Source organism: Toxotes jaculatrix, chromosome 20 (genome assembly GCF_017976425.1).
Source record: "Toxotes jaculatrix isolate fToxJac2 chromosome 20, fToxJac2.pri, whole genome shotgun sequence".
NCBI lineage: Eukaryota > Metazoa > Chordata > Actinopteri > Toxotidae > Toxotes > Toxotes jaculatrix.
In genome coordinates, this window is record NC_054413.1 from 6669749 (window position 1) to 6690408 (window position 20660).

The window sequence follows — 20660 nt, forward strand, 5'->3', positions numbered from 1 at the left end:
GGTTCCTGCAGTACGGGGCAGCTGATTGGACAAAATTCATGTCAATAACCGCGTAAATCCGCCTTTCGACTAGATCCATTGAGAAGCCTCTGTGACTAGTGTGTGTGTGAGAGAGAGAGAGAGAGAAACAAGAAACAAGAAAAGAAGTGTGGTAGAAAGCGTTATTATTTGTGTGTTTGCTTATATATTTCTTTGCACTGTACACATAATCATACGCACTAAAACAGTGGTAGGCAAACAGATAAATCTGGTCATCCAACAAAAAATACTTGGTCCCTCAATAAAAGACAGATGATATGAATATGTGCATATGAATGTAAATGCCAATAAATATGACCTAGTAATATACTGTTTACAGATAAACTATCAATTGTATATTTAGTCTCGTTTTGCAACACAAAGAATTTACCCTGAAATAATGTTAAGTAAGTTATGATAAGTTATGATTTGGTGCTGTATAAGTAAAACTGAAATGAATTTAAGTTTTATATTACTAAATAAACTTAATTGAACATAAAAATCTCAACATATTATGTTCCCCTGTCTGGAGAAAGCTGTTATATAAATTGAGTTTTAATTGAAGAAATACTATAACTTTTCATCTGACAAATGTTGCATAGCCACCCTGGTATTTATCCCCATGAGGTGATCAATGACCAGTCAAATACAGCCAAAATGACCGTTCCCTGCTGGCCCAGTGGTGAAACCAAATTCTCTCCACAAATTCACAGTAAAATGCAGTACTGTTTTTACAAAATTTGACCCCAACTATTTACTAGCTGCAAGAGTGGCAGCGGAATGACAATCTTAATTGACTGATAGAAAATTGTGTGTGGATGTGTTGACCTCCTCACAGTCCTAAATTACCTGCGGTGTCCCTCATGGCTCATTCTTTGGACACATTATAGGCTGCATCATCTATAACTAGAGGGAATGACATCTCCTGTCACTGTGATGCTGATCACACACAGTTTCGCCTTTCAATCCAGGAAGAGTTAACTGAAGAGTTAACAGCTGGTAACTGTTTTACCAAGGTCATGTTTACAATGTGCTCCTTAAGAGTTTGAACAGCTTCATGTAGTATAGTGGTATTGTTGCAAGAAGGTGGAGGTGAAGGGAGATGTCTGAGCAATTCTGGATGGCCAAGTCTATAACATAGTGCAAGGCCTTTTTAATTCTTCAGATTTGGGAAGTATTACATAAAATTTTTCACACAAAGATGAACAAAAGCGTGATGAGACTGATGATCAGTACCAAGAGTAGAAGAGGAAGTATTTCTGCTGTTTGAACCTGACCTCATGCAAAAACTAGATCCTCAAAGATCTAATTTCAGCTCGGTACAGAAGACTACGCTTAATCAGCGACATCAGTTTTTATACATATACAGATAGAGTGGCTTTGTGGTCATTTTTAAAATTTAAATGCATTGGGTGTAAGAATTGGTCTATAAATATAAGTGAAACCAGCTCCTGTAGAAACAAAAATAAGCCCCGTCAGTAATGCCAATGAAGTATAGTAACTTAAAAAGCGAGCTTTTTTTTCATAGAAATCATAGAAGCTGTAGGAGAGGCCAGAGCCAATAAAATGTGAATATAATGGAAGTCAGCCATGGGGATTCCGCACCTGATTGATCTGGGCCATTAAAGAAATTAAATTTGTGTGCAAACATACATGTTACAGATGGAACCTGGAACATTTGTTTATGATTTTCCTGCCTTTGTATTTTTTTAACTTAGTTATTCTGTTAATGTTGTTTTTATAGGATGCATGTTCTTCTTCCTATATTATTATTATTATTATTATTATTATTATTATTATTATACATTTTGTCAACAAACTGATGACTTAATTCACCAGGCTTTTTATTGGCTCAACGAATAAAGGCTTTAAAAGCACGAGCATAAGGCTCAAGCAAATGGTTTCATCAATAAGATCTGATTGGGCCTATATATAATGCTGTGGGCTCACCATGTTGAAGGGGACGCAGGTATACTCTCCAATTCAAAGTGTATTGATAACACGTCTGAGACAAATTAACCAGCGATATTGAATTTCATAAAGAATTTGAGAGCTATAACTGTCTCATTGTGATATTGACTTTTTTTTCTGACAGAAGTCAGGCTTCAGTCTGTTGCACTGAAAAACCAGATTTAAATGATTATGAGCCATAAATGTTTTTAAAAGCAGTTTCACACATTTCGCAGAAGCCAGTCTCGTTTGTGCCAATTTAAACGAATGTATCTGCTGCATTAAAAGAGACAGTGCAGGTTCCTTAAAAATGCCTTTTCATAATGACCGAATTTACCCTACGTAATTAATATATAAACTATCCCGATTTGTCACTTTGATTTGTATTTTAGTTAATTGTGAAAGTAATTACGGAGCAAATTAACAGCTTTCAGGAAAGACCGAGGTTTTAGGGTCCGGTTCCATCTTGGGCTCCTTATTAATTTTCTCTCCCCTAGATGTGATGAAAAGGAGCGATAAATCTGGGTGATCGGTGAAGGCCAATACTAAATGGCTCCATATTTCACCGCTGCTTTAATAGAAATATTCATGCGGGGCCCCTTAATGAAATTAAACCCGAGGTGGGGACAAGGCGCAGCCCGGTCGTGTGGCGATCAAGAGTCCGGCTGATATTATCATAATAATCATGCAGATGGCTGATAAAATGCGGCTAATTGATGAGAAAACTACAAAATAAGACTTCCGTTTTGGCGACTCAGTTCTGCTAAATGTCCAGAGGTGAGGATGTTTATTTAGCCCTTCCCAATATCATAATAATTTTTAAAATAGCTGCCGTGCTCCCTCAGCCTTTCTCATGGCCTCTTCCCGAGTCTGAATATGATATTACACATGCATATTTTTCATCATTACAACTGAGAGAAAGGACAAAAGTCTTAACGATCGGATACCACTCATTCTAACGACTTTCACATCATGCATCATTGTACTATTTTCCTTCAAAAATAACTTTGGATGTTTGGTTGGCAGAGGCACATTAGTGAATTGACTCCCTCTGTCTCCCTCTCTCTTTCTATTTTTTTTTTTCTCCCATGTCTCCATGCAGGCCCCCCACGTCACACCCACATCAATCTCCCCGTTATCATTCTGTAATTGGTCATGATCATCAAGGTTCACAATTAAATGGCGATCCTTTACTTGAAAACTACCCGGTGACTTGTTGATTTCCCCCGAGCAAATAAACGTCCCAGGAGCGCGGTTAGCTGATGAATTGACAAAAACTAATCAGCTTTATTGGTAGACAGGTTAAGGGCAACGGGGTGTCAATAATTCTCATTTTGACCTCCTCTTCCATTAACTTTAAGTGGCTTATTAGACCGAAGTCACCAGGAGCCACGGGCCTATTACATCTCTCTCCTCATCACACTTTAAGGGTTTCAATTACATATATTTTTTTTGCTGCTCGTTGCTCACAGGTTGTGCCTAAATTTGACTTATTCTGACAGCTGCAAAAAATGCAAAAGCTGCAGAAAAAATCCCAGTATATCCACCCGTGGTGATGTTTTTGATTTAACAAGAAAAGTCGCTTTTCAGTGCATGAAAGTCCATAAGCAAAAATGTCAAAACAAAGCCTGGTTTGCTGATTAACATCATGTTAGAAGCAGTGAGGGTGTAACCTCATTCATTTGGTTATTCAGCTCCATTATAACATATGTCAGTGTGCGGCTGTCACCTTCAGCTTTGGAGAGCGACAGAAGGAGGGCTTTTACTTAAATTTCCCTCTTGGCCTCTCAGGGTGCCTCTGCTCAAGATGTTCATTTTTGCGCACCGTGTCTTTCTTTCTTTTTTTCCAACAGCTTTTATATGTATGTATTTGATTTGCTATCTAAACCTAGTAAGAGAAAATGGCACTTATAACCTTACATGCAAGCACTTAAAATTCTGTTTTGCACTAGAAACAAATACCCATCCACCACGTCCAGTCCAGCGTTGTCATGTAATATTTTTTACATCTGTGTGGACGTTTTTCAGCTTTATAGCTTAAAGTTTGACGCAATTTTGCCAAATCAGCTCCAGTTCTCAGATGAACCAGGCACACACAGGCACAAAGAAACAAAACAGGTCACTCTAGTGACAACAACAAAAAAAAAAAGTGATAAAAAAAATCTGGAGTGGAAACAATTGGATTAATTAAAAGAAAAATGAATTTACTGTCACGTAAATTTAAATGATTAATAATGTGGAGTGCTTGTGTTTATATTCCCATAAAACGAATAAATTCCTCCTTTATTGTAAGTCACTTTGGAAACAAATGAAAGCAAAAAATAAATAATTTAAAAAGACATGTATCTTTAGCAGATCAAAAATCTGAATTTTTAATCTGAGGTTTGCGTCATTTTCCGATAATAACAATATTTTATGAGCGCAATAAGGCAACCAACGCCGTGCCTCGCAGTGATTAGAGCAGAGAGGCGTTGTTGGGTCCGATACAAAGCTTGGGACAGCCCCCTTGCCAGACGGCTGCACCAATCGCCTCCATCTGACAGGGATTAAGTGTCACACAGAGCTCCTCTCTCACACTCCGGACCACATCATAACTTTTGAGAGGTGGGAAAACAGCACTGACTTCTCCTTCGCTTAACAGCAGCAGAAGCGACAAGGACGTGCACCGGGGGCCCAATGGAGAAATCCAAAAACTTTCGCATTGACGCGCTGTTAGCAGTCGATACACCCAAGGTGCAGACCTCTCCGCTTGCGCTTGTGACTTCCCTGTCCTCCTCCTCCTCCATCCCGTCGTCTGGAAGTGTGGCAGCCCCGGATCTGACCACCAGCGCCGAGTCTTTACGCGCCGAGACGCCGTCTCCGCCGAGGATTTCCACCTGCGGGTTGATTCCTAAACCGGGTTTCCTCAACAGTCCGCACAGCATGGTTGGATTACATCCGCAGAGTACCGCAGGGATCCCCGCACAGGCTCTCTACGGTCATCCCATGTATACCTACTCCGCTGCTGCCCTCACAGGCCAACACCCTGCCCTGTCCTACTCCTATCCACACGGCTCCCATCACCACCACACCAGTGATCCCATCAAACTGACAGCCAGCACCTTCCAGCTGGACCACTGGCTCCGAGTTTCCACAGCCGGGATGATGCTACCCAAAATGTCTGACTTTAACTGTGAGTACCTGTTATATTACAGTGTTTTGGAAATGTTCTGCCCTTCTTACTCCAAATAAATCTGATAAATGCCTGATGGTGACCAAAAAAGTCTGTTTTATGCTGTAATTTTGCCAATAATATTGACAATAAATAGCCCCCCAAACATAATGTATAATAATGTAGGCCTACATGATGCTGCTTTAACACAGCTGATGTTCCTCAGCTAAAAACAAGGACATGGATTGATGTGGAGTTCTTTTAATAATGAAGTCGCTTTTGGAGATTTCTGGTTCACTATTTATCTCACGTATCAAGGTGGCCTGAATGAAAAGGCTGTCACAGAGTGATGGTTTTTCTGAGAGGAACTAAAATTGACAGATAATGGACAGTGGGAAAGTAGCAGAGGAGTGTGAAACCCACAGTCGACATGCTGTTTGCTCACCAGATACTGCCTTTTTGTTTCTGCTCGTTTTAACAGATTTGTTCAAAATGGAGTGGCAAATAGCTTCTCTATGGACATATTCATATGTGGACGACCTTGTTGCTTCAACAGGGAGCTCAGCGATGTGGAAAATTACATTTTATTATACCATAACAACAGGGGGCTGGCAATTTTGTTCTGATTTTCAATATTTTTTAAGTTTCCCTGAGAACATACACGTTTTTTAAATATTATATTATCATTATTTTAGTATAATTTATTGTCGTACACTAGCTGCTGACTATGGACATTACTGGGCCCAGTTTGTATATGTCAGGAACTGCGGTAAAACGCTTTCAGGGGTATGAAACTGATGTTTTTGGTTTTGTTTTTTTTTTTCTTCTTGCAGCTCAGGCACAGTCCAACTTGCTTGGCAAGTGCAGAAGACCCAGAACTGCATTCACAAGTCAGCAGCTGCTGGAGCTGGAGCATCAGTTCAAACTGAATAAGTATCTGTCACGACCGAAGCGCTTTGAAGTGGCCACGTCCCTCATGCTGACAGAAACACAGGTAAGTGATGCCTGCACACAGCATTAATATAAAACTGATTTTGCTATTATGGGGTTCAAGGGCTCAACCCACAAAAATGCCCAGCAACGTTTTTTTTAAACTGAAAAACTATTTTAAAATCTATTTATATACAAATAAATGACAAATTCAAGTTAAATCTCAATTTTCATTTCACTTGTTTCTGAAAATTTCCCGAGCTACCCATCACTCCACTAGTGTCTAAATCGCAATGGAAAAACATTCCATCTGTATCATGTTTTACTAAAAGATTACAAAAGATTAAAAAAAAAAACCCTTAATACTAGATTAAATAACCTTTAGACAGTGTGGGATAAATGTAACGCCCAATAGGTCAATATCAGGAGGATTGGTGACCTTTACGCAATCTTTACGCATAGTTACGCACAGTTAACTTTATACTTTTTAATATTATTTTTTAGTATTCTGGGGGAATTTTATGGTTTTATCTGAAAGTGCAAACTAGAGAGTTGACAGGTGGTGAAAGGACACAGACGGTTAAAATAATGTGCCACAAAGTTCCCCGGCCTGAGCAGAGCCGGGGACGCTGCTGTCACAGTGGCCGCGAAGCCATAGGACGCGCTCTCCTCTTTTACAGCCCGTATTTGCATAAATCAATTAAACCAAATCACCTTTCCTTATTCCAGGTCAAAATCTGGTTCCAGAACAGACGAATGAAGTGGAAGAGAAGTAAGAAGGCCAAAGAGCAGGCCGCCCAGGAGGCCGAGAAGCAAAAGGGCGCCAAGAGCGGCCAGGAGAAATCTGACGGACTCGAACAGTCGGATTATCACAGCAAGACGGACTCAAAAAACGGCAGAATAAGAGACTTCAGGGACAGTGACGACGATGAAGGCGATAATTTCCTGTACAACTCGTCAGACTGCTCCTCGGACGACGAGAGGAATCACACCAGCGACATAAGTCCGCAGCCTTGAAGCTGAATAATAATAATAATGATGATGATGAGAAGAAGAAGAAGGGCGATCTCCATTTATAATGACTATGGGGGGATTTCGCTATAAAAGGCAGTTGCATGTAATCCAACCTCTAATCACCGACATGGATTAAATAAGCAATTTTTTTTTTGTTATGAAAAGAATAAAAATGTAGGTGAAGAATAAGTGACCCTCATGTCATACTAAACAAGCAATAAAAGCAGGACATTTGTGTTTTAGAATAAACACACTGTACAAACATCATTCAGCACTCGGCTATAGGTAAACTGTGACATTGCATGGTTTATATGCAAAACGCTGTAAACTGGCCCAGGACGTTGTTGTGATGGTTTCCTCAGCAACAGTCTTTCAATAATATTCTATAGCCCAACACAGTCAGTAGTCTGCTGCCATTTTTCTTACTTTGGCCTTATTTCGTTCTTTGTGGTGTTATACTTCCGTAGTGTGTCACATCACGCTGGAGAAAAAAAAATGTTATGTTTATTTTTCTATACTGTATTTATAAAATGGTCATACCAATGCATGCTAAATTAATGTTTAGCGTCTCTCTTGGTGCAAACAATGTGAAATAAAATGTTTTATATAAAACTCGGGATGGTATTTTGGCGCAAGTGTTTCTTTTCTTTTTGTTTTTAAATCGAGTCCCTTGATTTACGACGTTCTTGCAGAGTTTTAGCCTGGAAGCGGACAGAGGCTTGTGTTTTTCTCCTTGCTCTGACAGGTGGGGTCATGGGAATTACTGTTAATAGCGTTGTCGGATCTGTGCAAACGTGCAGTGAGAGCAAACAGCAAGCAGGCAGGCAGACGGAGGAAACATTTCACACCACACTAGCAATGGGCTCGTATTAATAAACCTTTTAAACCGCTTGTTAAGCGACAACTTGGCTCCTCGGGCACTATTTTGAGGGCTGAAATCATTTCAAACTCATTTACAACTCCAAAAATACTCGGAATATTATTGTTTTAATTTATAAAGAGCGGATTGAATGTCACTATACCAAATTATGGCACATTTTATTTTGAAAGGTATTTGAATGGCCTTTATGGGGGTAATGGGTAGGACTGGACACAAGATCTAAGATTGTCCTAAGCTGGCCATGAGATACATATGTCTTCTCTTTAATTATAACAGAAAATAACTAATAATGAGAAATTATTAACACAAAATATCTATAAATTGGCCTCATGATTTAGGGCTGGTATCTGGATTTTACAATAAGAGCAGACTTCCTCAAATGCAAACCAAAAATGTCATCAGCACCACGTTCTTACCACACAAAACACTTATTTATTTAGGTGCGTTATCACCTGCTACATTGATATCCAGTCTGATTTTCTTTCTGCCTAGTCCTTTATTTTATAATCTTGTGATGAAATTGGGCAATCTCTATCAATGTGACTGAGCTATTTAATAACTCACCTGTACATGTGACTATTAGACTACGCATCACTGACTTTCCAGAAAACACAGTCAACAAAATGGTCTTACATGTTATCATTGTTTCCGCAGTCATCAGCGTTAAAGTATAGCAGAGGGTTGACTGATTATGTGTCATTTGTAAAAGGATTACTGAGGGATCTGCTGGTTATCTCCAGCTGTTTGCTTTAGCCTCAGCAGAATAAATCAAAGTTCAGCTGAGGGTCAAGCCCAACCAGAGTACACCAGGTAAAGCTGACGGCAACTCTCCGGCTGACGGCTGCAGACAATGGCCAGTGTATGGACTGGACAGTGAGCCTATTGATCCCACTATCTCCACTTTATAACTGGCAAATCCTCAACTTTTCCTCCCAGTGTTCTCTATTTCTCACTGAAAACACCACCAATGCATGTGTGTCCTTGTGTTGCTGGGGGTACGTGCTCTTTGTCATCAAAACGCTTAATTATACCCGTAATTAAAACACCCATGCCCTCCCTTCAAAATGAGCTTACTGTGTGGACAAGTGGAGGACATTTCCTCTGGTTGACCTTGGTGGCCCATGCCTGACCTCAGACCATGCTCCATCCTTAGATTGACACAGGCCGCACCAATGGAGCTAATTAATAGGAGCAAGTATCGAATGTAACAGAATGACTCTGCTATGCTAACCACGCGGGCAGATACTGGTGTCAACGAGCAAACAGAAAAGGCTAGACTCAAGGCCCTGGGTCATTTCGTCAGGGCGTGTAAACACTGAATGAACGACACCAGCGTCCCTCTATTCTCACTGCTCTTGTTTATGCCACACTCACAGCAGCTAAGTGGAAATATCAACAGAAGATGATAAAAATAAAAAAACATACAAGTGTTCACTAATCAGTTGTGTTTAAGGCTGAAAAACACTTTATTGTAATGTGCTTTAGTTTGCGTAAGAGTGTAAATAGACTCAATTAAGCCGCGAAGAATGGTTCCAGGTGTCTGAACCTTGTGATATTAACTCCTGCTCTTCACTGCATCCGTGACGGCGGTCTCAGGATAAAATAAAGAACTCTGTGAGTTGAAATGTATTTTATAAAACGCATCGCTATCAAATCTGTAGTAATTTAATACACAATATCAAAGCTGAACCAGTAAGCACTGTATTCAAATAATATACACAGTACAGAGACTGGTGTGTGTTTGAAAAAAATCTGTGTAATTCTCCATTCTTCACAGATAATTCTCCAAAATCTTTACAGATATAAAATTATGTACAAAGACTCCCGAAGTGAAAACACTGATTTAATATCAAAATCCTATTTTTTTATTCTTCTTTAAAGTAAACTGCAGGTTTCCGTTCTCTGTGTTAGGAGGCATTTCACTCCAACAAGCCTTCTTCTGTTGCACAGTTCTACTTGTAAGTATGTGTGTTGTGTGTTTTACAGTCTGAGCTTGGCCTCTTTGGCCTCCATGGCTTTGGTGGCGACCTGGGCGCGCTCTGACAGCATCGCTGCTTGCTCAGCTGGTCCCTGTGACTGAGCATTCTTCAGCAGGAAGTGGCTGATGAAAAGCTTCAAGCCCTCCCGCAGCATTCCTAGCTTGGGAATGCCTGAAATCCTGGAAGACGGGACAACAATGAGGGACATTGATATTCAGACGTTCACTTAGTTCCAAGCAGTACAGAGGAGTGGTTTTACAAGATGTGGGGCTAATAGAGGTCAATGTTGCTGAGCAGTTAAAACAGGCTTTTTAGCCGTGTGGCTCTGTGGAAGGCAATTTTTGAATCCATCATCTTCACTGAAATATGTCAACACCTACTGGTTGACTGGCCATGAAATTCTATACAGACATTCATATTCCCCAGAGGATGTATCCTAATGATTTTGGTCACCCCCTGTCTTCTAAACCTCTAAGAACTAAATGAATGAACAAATGAATTAAGCTTACCTTCCAAATATGCTGACGAGGTCCTCCGGCTCAGTTTCTTTTAGTAGCTTAGTCAGCATCTGACGCAAGAAACGCACTGTGGCCTTATCTAGTTCTCCAAACTCTATTACCTACACAGAAAAACACAGAGGTGACTGTAATTAATTCATTTTGTAACATCAAATATATGAATGTAATATGGTGAAAGCCTACACGTCTCTTACTTTAAGTATGGAGAGTGAGAGGCACTTTCTCTGAAGGAAGAAGGTAACCAGCTGGACCAGATTGTTAAGGGTGCTGCCGGGAAGGTTGGACAGCTCCCTGAACTTGTCCCATAGGCTGAATTGGAAAGTCATCTGGGAGAATACAAGGCATCAACTTGAAAGATTGTTTGACGGCACTGAGAACACAGGTAATTATCAAAAACAGTAGTAGAAACTATTATCAGGCACCGTCTTCCCTAATCCCATCCCAATCCAGTTTACATGTGAAGAGCAAATATTCCCACCAGCCCTGGTTCGAGCTCTTTGATGAGGACAATGGTCGTCAGTTTCTGATATGGACCTGTGGGCTGCATGGCAAGCGAAGTAGGAAGTGTGGTCTCGCCCCCATTGTTTGTAGTCACACTTTGAGTCAAATAATACAAGAGGTGTGAGAGACTCTCACACTGCAGAGGTGAACTGCAGGCCACAGGCAGGTCACACACAGTTTAAGAGACTGGGTGGTCACACACACACACGCACACACAAAGTTTCTCATGACGAAATGCACAGTAACTTATCTAACTTGAAAACACAAAGCCACAGCTTGTGTAAGGCGACGTGTCCACCCAACCTCCTCACGGTCTGCAGTCAAATACGGACCACGAACCATGAACAGTCATCATTCATGTTTTTTTAAGAATTAATAAAAATACCTTTCATTAGATTTAATGACTAAACAAACATTTGTTGGTGAAATTATTATTCCAAGTGTGTGTGTGCGTATATATATATGAATGCATGTACTTATCAAAAAATTGTTGTTGTTTATTGCTTGTACTAATCTGATGGTGTTTATGGTGCTAGTCCGTTAAGATTTTGTGGAACTGGGGCACGTTTATTTAATGGTTTACAGCAGGCTCTGTTAAGTTGTATGTGAATTAATTGAGTACTTTTTTTTTCATTCCCTTTTTGTTAAGGTCTACCAGACATACCTGGAAGCGACGGTCGTGGGAGCAGAATTTCTCTCCCAGTACAGCGTAGAAGGCATTAAAGGTTTTCTCCTGCAGACAGCAGTCCATCAGAACATGTACGATCTCTCTCTCCTGCTTATCCTTCAGTCCCATCCTTCACACAGAACAAATTGAAACACCTTTGAAACACCAAACCTTTGGCTAGGTCACTCAGAAATTAAAAACTGCTCCAGTAAATTTCTTTTTTTCTATTTATAAAGACAAAGACATGAGCTGTAACTAACCTCAGCAGTTTCTCAAAAGCATCCAGGTAATCTTCGCTGGTCATAAGAACGCAGAAGATATTTCTTCTTACTTCAGTGTTCATCCGCTGTTTCCTAGCCAGCTCTAAGACTTTGGCACTAAACTGAGATAAATAAAACAGTGACAACAATTCAGTGAGAAATGCTGCGAAGGCCAAACACACACATTCCCATAATTTGTGAGTTTTTGTTACTGATTCTAAAACAAAACTTTTTTTTTGCATACCATGCTTTGAAAAATATAAAAAAGTATTTTTCAAAACGAGATACATCTCTCAGTGTGTGTAAACACAGACTCTAGTACAATAATTTAATAAAAGTATAAATAAAATAATCTAATCCTGACAACATTTTGATGTAAATGAGGAAATATCTGAGCAAGGAATAAGCAAACAAGATTATCAATCAGGCCAAGGAAACTCAGAGCTACTGACACATTTTGATTGGCATCAAAAAAGTATTGAGGTTTTGATACTGGTCCCGAACACTCACCAATTTGTAATGGTAATAGTGACCTTCTTCTACAGAACTGACATGTTCTGTGTCTTACTATACTGACAAATGTACTTCAGTTTTGGGTAATGATGTATTATTTTATGTTAAGTTTGTAAATATTTTGTTTTATATAGTTTCAATTTCTAAACCAATTTTACACGTGGAAATAATCTAGTTTTGCAGATCAGAAATGAATAAAATCTGAAATTGAATGATTTAAATATAGAACTGCAGATACTATAAACACTGCACACTGTTGCAACCCTGGTATCTTCTGTGGTTCCAGTACTCTACCTTTCCTTCAGCTGTACTCTGTTTTGTGGACGTGCTCCCTGATTCACTGATCATGGGCGCTCCGCTCCACGAGGAGCCGACGATCCACCAGCGGCCGACTTGCTCTGCGGCCAGTAGATTCTCCAGAGAGACCCTCAGTTTCACATCACTGCCTCCTGCACTGCGGTTGATCTGAGTTACACACATTCAACAGCAATCAGTCACAAGTGCACTTGTTAGGCAAACACCAGTTTTAAAATAGGTAAGAAGGACACCTGCATTCCTGAAGTTTACCACTGTTAAGACAGCCATACTGATGGGGTAGTCTGTAAAGATGGTACTCTGGAGCCACCTGGTGGTAACAGTGGAAGCTACTATATAAAGAGTATCAGTCAGTATGCAAAATAAAATGAGTTCCCTTGAGGTATACATGTAAAATCTAAATCTATTTCCACTAATGCAGGAAAATAAGGCTATTTCAAACCAAACATGGTCATGTTGTGGAAACCACTCACCAGAGTCCTCTGCAGCTTCCTCAGTCTCTCCACAGGCTCAGGATCATAGCCTGGGATTTTCCTCATATCATTGTTCTTCAAAGCCAGCATGGTTTCCAACATGAAACGCACCTGAGGACAAGTTTATATATGATTTAATTTAAGATAAGCTTCCAAACTTCACACATGACAGAGAAATCAATTGCACAATAGTCAACAACAGATACAGACGGGTATTTAAGTATGTCTGCTAAATTAAACATAATTAAAGTAAAAGATGATTCTGTTGCCTTTAGTTTCTAATTCCCTACCCTTGTTTGATCCTGAAACTTCGGCCCCAGTTCGCCGGCCTTGCGCTGGGCTTCAGAGATGAGTTCCTTCAAAGCCAGAGCGTCGTCCTTCCTCAGGGCGAAGCCAACATTTCTCAGCACAAACAGAACTAATTCAATGTCTTTCTCTGTAAACGCTCCCACTAAAAGTTTGAGGATGTCGAAGATGAGCAGGGAATGCACCACCTGGAAGTTATAGAGGTGAGCAACAATTGCCACCAGGTTGTCGCACTCTTTGCCTTCACTCGGATTCTCGTATAACTTGTTGAATTTTCTCACAACCGTCTCTAGAAAATGAGCCCCCACCTGGAAAATGATGAAATGTGAACATTTCAGACTTGTGATTCATTGTACTATTCATTATATGAATGTTAATATCTTGATGATGACATATGAATATGAGTTTAAGCCCATAAAGGTTATAAACAAACATTACACACACAAAGTGTAAATACCTGACCATTTCACTGTAAAACAAGCATGCAAACAGACTGCAGTCTTTACCTCCAACCCGACTGTGTGATGGAGGATGCTGATGAGCAGGACGTGCTCCATCAGCAGTCTGTCAGGCATCAGGGCTGGGGTGATGCAGGCTGCTAGTAGCACCTCTGTCAGGGTGTCATTCATGTCCTTCCTGCTGCAGCTCATGTACAGCTCCTCCAGCTGACCACTAATAGATGCTATATTAGGCTCACTCAGCCTGAAGAAGTTGGAGAATTATGGGTGAACTTCACTGGTAATTCAACCAGAACATACAGTCCAAGGTTATGGGAAATTGTGATGTGCATTTTTCATGATTTATGATTAACTAAACTATTAATAGATAATATTGAGTTGCAGTGCCACATTTCCACAACCTGTCTGTGTAGACTCTGATCAGAGATCCACTAACCTAATGGATTGGTTGGTTACATTTTGGATCTGGTTCCTGTTCAGCAAGAACCTTATTCTCATCACTCTTTTTTTTTATTATTAAAGAGCAGAGGAAAACTGCTGCCACACTGTAATATTATTTCTACCTTCTCAACCAGTCACAGGTATTAGACTTTGGAGTTGCAGTTATTTTAGCCTTCAGTAATTTGCAAATGTTGAAAGGTAAAATTATAAAGATCTGAAAAAAATATCACAAAAGATTTGGATTTTGAAAGATAAAATGCTATGAAACCCTATCCCTAACTAATAAAATATATAAAATATAAATATATGCCCCAAATGAATGATTCACAGGCAAAAAAAAAGGGTGAGATTTTGATATCAAAATTGGCAGAATGCATTTTATTTGGCATCCAATGGAGGATTTAACGATTTGTGGTTAGACTGTTACCTGTTCACCAGGCCTTTCACGTTCCTTTTCAGTTTTTCAAGCTCAGCTTTGCGTTTGTCATCTCCAGTGTTCCGTAAGTGAGGAGGCACATACTTACCAGTTGTAGAGGAAACCTAGACAATGGAAGATGTGAGCTACAGTTAGATCTGTTACATGTCATACAAGGTGTCAATGCTGTAACAGAAGTGAAATATATTTTTCAGGTTTGGGAACTCACAGTTTCTGACTTGGATTTGGAAGTCTTCAAGTCAGGAGCATCATTTTCTTCCTCTGTTTCCCCTTCATTTTCATTATTTTCATCACTCTCATCCATCTCATCTTGGTCATCCTCAATTTCTTCCTCCTCCTCTGCTTCTTCCTCATCAACCATTTCATCATCATCATCATCGTTCTCATTATCAAATGAAGCTATATCCTCATCACTGCCCTCACTTTCCATCTCATCTCCAGGTTCTTCATCCTCATCTGACAACTCAGAATCATTCTCATCAAGTTTTTCAAAATTTTCTTTTGCCTTCTCCATGTCATCATCATCATCATACATGACAGCTGATGAGCCAGAGTCAAGAATGCCAAGTACGTAATCAAGCCCATCAGCAACGAAGGACTGTGGGAGACTTTTTTTGTTTTTTCTTTTATTTAATCCCAGGCAGCGCTCTAGTTTCTTAATTTCTCTGTCCTCTTGTTCATTTGCCTCCATAAGAGCCATTTTTCTTGATTCTTGAAGCTTGTTAACTTTCTTACCTTTCTTGGCAGATAATAACTTTTTAGAGTTGGATTTTTCTCCAGTAGCACTAGATAGGTTTGAATGTATATTCGAAACTCCCTTTTTTGCTTTTTCCACGTTCTTCTTCACCTGCAGCCGTTTTTCAGCTGGTATTTCTGAGTTTCCACCATCACCTGTGGGTAAACTCGGGGTCTTGTTACCCTCATAATAAATTTTCTTCTTGGCTTTTTTCAATTTTCGCTTTTCTTTGCGCATTTCCTTTCTGCTTTTCTTTTTCACAAATCTCAAGCCATGGTCATGCTCTGCTTCTTCTATGCCACTTTTGCTTTTCACAAATTCATCCACCGCCACCATATATTTCTGCAACACAGCATTTCCCTTGTTCTTTTTGCTGTTCTGCTTCCATTTTCCCTTCATCTCTACAAATCAAACTCGGTATACTAACAATGCGCTGGATAACGTTAACGCTAACCTGCTGTCCTTCTGTCAAAACAAACGGCAGGTCAGTTTAGCAAGCTAACACAAGGTAACGTTATATAACGTTACATTTAACACTATTTAAAGTTTGACAAACCCTTAAGAACCATCGATAACTGCACATGTAGCTCCATGAGGACAATATTGTTGACGTGACCTGCAAACACGTGACCAATTCCTTCCGGGGCAAGCAGTGGAGTTGACGCCTGGTAATGACGTCCTTTATTTTGGGGCGTTTTTTTTTTTTTTTTTTTTTTTTTTTTTGTACATAGAACGGAGTGGGTTTCCTTCGATGCAAACTGTCTTTTAACGAGTCAGGGGATTTTTTTTTTTTGCAGAGCAGGGATGACACCTGACTTGTAGTCGTTGATGCCAGTTGTACGATCTAGCATGTAGTGAGTCTGTAGCTTTTTTTTTTTCTGTAGCAATATGAAGAATGGAAGAAGACGATGTTACGATCAGAGAGCAGAATTTCCACAGCCAAGTTCGAGAGTACATCGTAAGTAACGTACGGAGCGGCTAGTCGGGGCTAGCTGGCTAACAACGTCCTCTAATGCACAGTAACGTCTACGGTAGCTAGCGTTAGCATCAGCTGTCAGTTTGACTCGGCGGAATTTATTAAGCTCGATGGCTCATTTTGTGGTTCACTCAAAAATGTGATATTTGATATACGGTCACATTACTGGCCAAATCGTGTTTCAATCGAGAATGAGTAAACACACTAATTAAAATTAGCTCATGTTAAGGTTAGCTACCAGTAACTAGTTGAGCACAGTGGTCTAACTCAGCCTAACATACTGTTTGGAGATATTTGGACAAATTTGTAATAAAAATGCCTGCGGCTCATAAGAAAGATCTTTAACTGGGACATGGACAAAATGTCCCCGTTTTCAGTACTACGTGTCCCTTAATTACAGAGATGAAACCGTTTATTTGTGCATGCCTATATAATAATAATATTGTTATTATTATTGTTATTATTATTTAAATTATTTAGTATGCATGGTTTATATTTCATGGATTATACAAACCATGAGTTGTGTATAAAGACATCTTTGTATAGATTTCGTTAAAAGTTATGTCTTTGCATTGTAATAGTATATGTATTAAGCTATAACTTAAGTTATAAGCACCACCAGCTGTACATTTTGTGTCATATAAGTCCTTGTTGGCTGGCACAGTAGGTAGTGGTAAAGGCATGGCACAGTAAACAACATAACCATCCAACTAATGCTGGTGCCTTGAAAATTTCTTTTTCTGATGATCTTTCTTTCTGCCATAAACCACATTATTTTTCAGAGTGTCTCCATGTCTATCCATAATAAAAAATATATATATATCAAAGAAACAAACGGCTTAAGCTAGAAAGTTCAAGTTCAAAAGGGGACACTTCATGGATGTCGTGGAGGTCATGTTGATTATTCCAGACAGACACTCTTGAAATATAGAAACTATCAAATGTCTTACTAGCAGGCAAGCTCAACATCTCAGCTTTAGGTTGCACATTTTGTCGTAAGCGCCTCTCTTCACCTCGCTCTCAGTATCCCATATCAGTCATTCTTCACCTAAGATCCCTTTGCATGATGTTCTAATGTCAGTGTGTCATTTAACCTTAATGTCTGTGGTGAGTCAGCTGATGGATTGATTTCTACAGGCACCGGTGGATTGATGTTTATCGTTCTGCCTGCATATTTTGCAGTCAAGGCTGAAGTGTTGGAAACCGTGTCTTCCACAGTGAGCCCTATACCTATGTTTAAATAGAACACAGACAATCAGGTTACTGTTAGTAATCAGGTTAAGGTAGCATAATGTGTCACTAATGTACATGTGATCTGGTCAGTAGTATTTTTCCCAGCCACCTTCAAACAAGGCTCTAACATCATTATCAGCTTCTCACATTATGTGTTGAACAAATTGTAAAGTGTACATTGTCCATGATGCTGTAACCTGAGCAGCAACTCTTTTTTTCCTGTAGAAATTATTATCATCATGGGACAATCCAGTTGTATTTCAAACTACAATACAGACTTTTCATCATCACTTTACTCCTCCTGTCCATCATCTTTTTCATGCACATGCTCCAGCTTCAGAAGCCTTTACATACACCCAGCTTATGATTTACAAGACCAAGTATTCATGTTTCTTCAGCAGAAATTATTCTTCAAGGCATGAAACCCATGCCTGACTGACCCTTCTTACAAAAATTTAATTAACTGTCCCTCACCTCAGCTTGAGTTCATATATCATAAAGGTGTGAAATGTTGTTGCTAAATTGGTTGGGGATTCTTGCAACCAGCTTATAAGAAGTCTGACTTATTACCTGCTTTTTTCCCATTGCTTTGTGTATGAAATCGGAAATTTTGAGGGAAAACCTCAAAATATCTGGAGTAGTGGCAGTGGTGTGGACTGCTGTGCCTGAAACTTGCTGTTATCTCCCCCCAGACTGTTGTGTCTTTGTGTCTGTGCCAGTTTATCAGCTCTATGCACCTGATTGTGTGTTATTCTGGGTTTGTCCCTTTCTGGATTAGTGTTTCACTTGGGTCAATGTCATTCTAGAGTTTGTATCTTGGAAATGAATATCTCATTTGGAAGGAAACTGAAAGTGATAAAAACAAACTGCTTTTGCTACAAGAACACTACATACCTTCCAGAATGACTGGGAGGCATTGGTATTTTTTTTTTAAATGTTAGTGTTCTTGATCTGAAATGTAAACCGTCCGCCTGGTGCCTGGCTGAGTCATCTCATAATCCCAGCTCGGCCATGATGAGTTGTGTAATGTTGACAGGGTGCAAAGTGCTGAAGTGGGAGCTTCTAACATTAGTTACGTCCAAGTCACTGTCACAGTAGAAGGGGAGAATGTGGAATGTGATCTTTCTGAAAGACCAACCAGCTTGTTTTGAGCCTGAGGTTACCTAATAAATTCCCTGCATTAGTAATTTCTGGACCGCTTTGCATGTAGCGTTGGCCTAGTTAGTGTCATCAGATGCTGAAAAACAGCGATGCCTTGCTATTTGTTTGGTTTTGTTTTTTGGCTCTATACAAAAATGAATTGATAATGTTTAAATATACTGCTGACTAGAAAAGGTATTCTATTCCAACATAGCAAGACATGGAGTAAACTGACGGGCACAGGTTGGAAAGTGTGTATATACTCAGGACAAGGCAGGCAAATACACAGTGTACGTCACTTGATAAAACGAGTTATGCTGTTCATGTTGTAAAAGATTCATTACAAACTATAACATTATACTACATTACACTATAACGATACAATTTTTACACTGAAATGCTACATATGACTTTGAGTCTACCTGCAGGAAAATACTGAGGCGTCGATGTTCTCACATGACTCGGATCCATGATTATAATTCTCATTAGTTCATCACATGAAACCATTACTTTGTGTCTGCCTCTTTTCTATATCTTCATCGTTTCTATAATAAAGAATTAAAATTATCCTTAAGGCACAGGGATCCTATAGTCTGTGCACTGGGACATAACAGGAAATGAATAACAAGCTTTGAAAGCTGCACTGTACTGTTGATAACTGCTTTCTGATGTGCTGATGCATCACCAGTCATAATACATCCTGTACTAAGATTCTTATGTTGTCGTTCCAGATTTGTTTCCTCCTGTTTGCAGTCCTCTACATTGTGTCCTACTGCATCATAACCAGATACAAGAAGAAGAGTGGTAAGTGTGCTTGGAGAATATGACCTCTCACTCTGTGGGAACAGGAATCGGCATGTGCCTCAGTGAGACCGTCACACATCTTAAAGCATCACTTTTAATGCTCACACAGTGTCTATGGTGGATGCATTTCCACCGCTAACGTTGTAGAAGCGCGTTTATCTCTGTTTGTGCCGTGTTTGCGCACAGACAGAGCCCTTCATTGTGTATAGAATGGAAGGAAGGCTTTAGGTGTATGTGTGAGAGACCACACCTATGCCTGTGGAGCAGGCTGCCAGAGTGAGCTCTGTTTCAGTGTAAACTGTAACCGCCCCAAATAGCTTTTAGGGCTGTGGCCCTACAATTTATCACATCCGAACAATTAGGCTTATACTGTCATAACCTGTCCTGCGTCATCACAATCATAATCACAAACACAAAAGACTTAAAGGAAGTGAGACATTTAGTGAGATCTTTAGAAAAAAGAAAAGGATATGCTCTGTTCTTTTGGAATGTCTTTCACACAGATTTTGATCGTTTGCACTGAGCTATAAGAGAGAAAACAGAGAAAAACAAGAAGGCCTGGGCAGACATTATGAACTGTATCCCATTTTCCCAGGACAAATATAGTATGTCCAGGTCACCTGGGCTTCGCTTGTCTCATTTTGAAAGTAGACCACTTTGCGCCACAAATTCCTTCTGGAGTTTTGTACAGTAGGAATCTAGGCTGCTCTTGTTCTTACACCCAGGTAGTTTGGTTCTTGGTTATTTATATATTTATTTATGTATTTTGGTGACATTTTTATGAAAAGTTTTTTAAGCACTGCTTTGCATTTGCACTAACACTCTTACAAGAATGACTTTTGGTATTGGCTGATTTGGGTGGTGAAATATCAGATATTTAACTTGTCTTCTATAGACATATCAGCATGTCCTTAATTTAAAAAAAAAATACGATGTTGTGTTCTTCTAAATTCTGTCTATG

At 39.6% G+C, this 20660-nt stretch overlaps 3 protein-coding genes across 3 annotated transcripts in view; 2 read left to right on the forward strand and 1 right to left on the reverse strand.

Annotated features, from left to right (window-relative positions):
- Positions 1–4644: 4644 nt before the first annotated feature.
- mnx1 (motor neuron and pancreas homeobox 1) lies at positions 4645–7066 on the forward strand. The gene is made up of 3 exons (XM_041066075.1): positions 4645–5140; positions 5953–6113; positions 6779–7066. Exons 1-3 carry the CDS (start codon positions 4645–4647, stop codon positions 7064–7066), a joined length of 945 nt encoding a protein of 314 aa, XP_040922009.1.
- Positions 7067–9679: 2613 nt separating this feature from the next.
- Positions 9680–16178, reverse strand: nom1 (nucleolar protein with MIF4G domain 1). The gene is made up of 11 exons (XM_041066158.1): positions 15019–16178; positions 14802–14914; positions 13982–14177; positions 13460–13783; positions 13170–13280; positions 12676–12846; positions 11869–11990; positions 11606–11738; positions 10635–10766; positions 10432–10541; positions 9680–10101 (listed from the first exon to the last, which is right to left on the reverse strand). The coding sequence occupies exons 1-11, from the start codon at positions 15943–15945 to the stop codon at positions 9924–9926; spliced, it is 2517 nt and encodes an 838-aa protein (XP_040922092.1). The 5' UTR covers positions 15946–16178; the 3' UTR covers positions 9680–9923.
- A 115-nt stretch (positions 16179–16293) lies between these two features.
- lmbr1 (limb development membrane protein 1) overlaps positions 16294–20660 on the forward strand; it is a 32119-nt gene continuing 27752 nt past the window's right edge. Inside the window, exons 1-2 of the mRNA XM_041065550.1 lie at positions 16294–16504; positions 19627–19699. Coding sequence (XP_040921484.1) covers positions 16442–16504; positions 19627–19699 — 136 coding nt within the window. The 5' untranslated portion in view covers positions 16294–16441. The remainder of the gene's footprint in view (positions 16505–19626; positions 19700–20660) is intronic.

Coding starts and splice junctions, on each gene's coding strand:
- mnx1 (XM_041066075.1), top strand. CDS start 4,645: ATGGAGAAATCCAAAAACTTTCGCATTGACGCGCTGTTAGCAGTCGAT. Junction 5,141..5,952: donor CAAAATGTCTGACTTTAACT/GTGAGTACCTGT, acceptor TTCTTCTTGCAG/CTCAGGCACAGTCCAACTTG. Junction 6,114..6,778: donor TCATGCTGACAGAAACACAG/GTAAGTGATGCC, acceptor TCCTTATTCCAG/GTCAAAATCTGGTTCCAGAA.
- nom1 (XM_041066158.1), bottom strand. CDS start 15,945: ATGAAGGGAAAATGGAAGCAGAACAGCAAAAAGAACAAGGGAAATGCT. Junction 13,784..13,981: donor ATCACACAGTCGGGTTGGAG/GTAAAGACTGCA, acceptor ATCATTTTCCAG/GTGGGGGCTCATTTTCTAGA. Junction 10,767..11,605: donor CCCACGACCGTCGCTTCCAG/GTATGTCTGGTA, acceptor GTATTCTCCCAG/ATGACTTTCCAATTCAGCCT.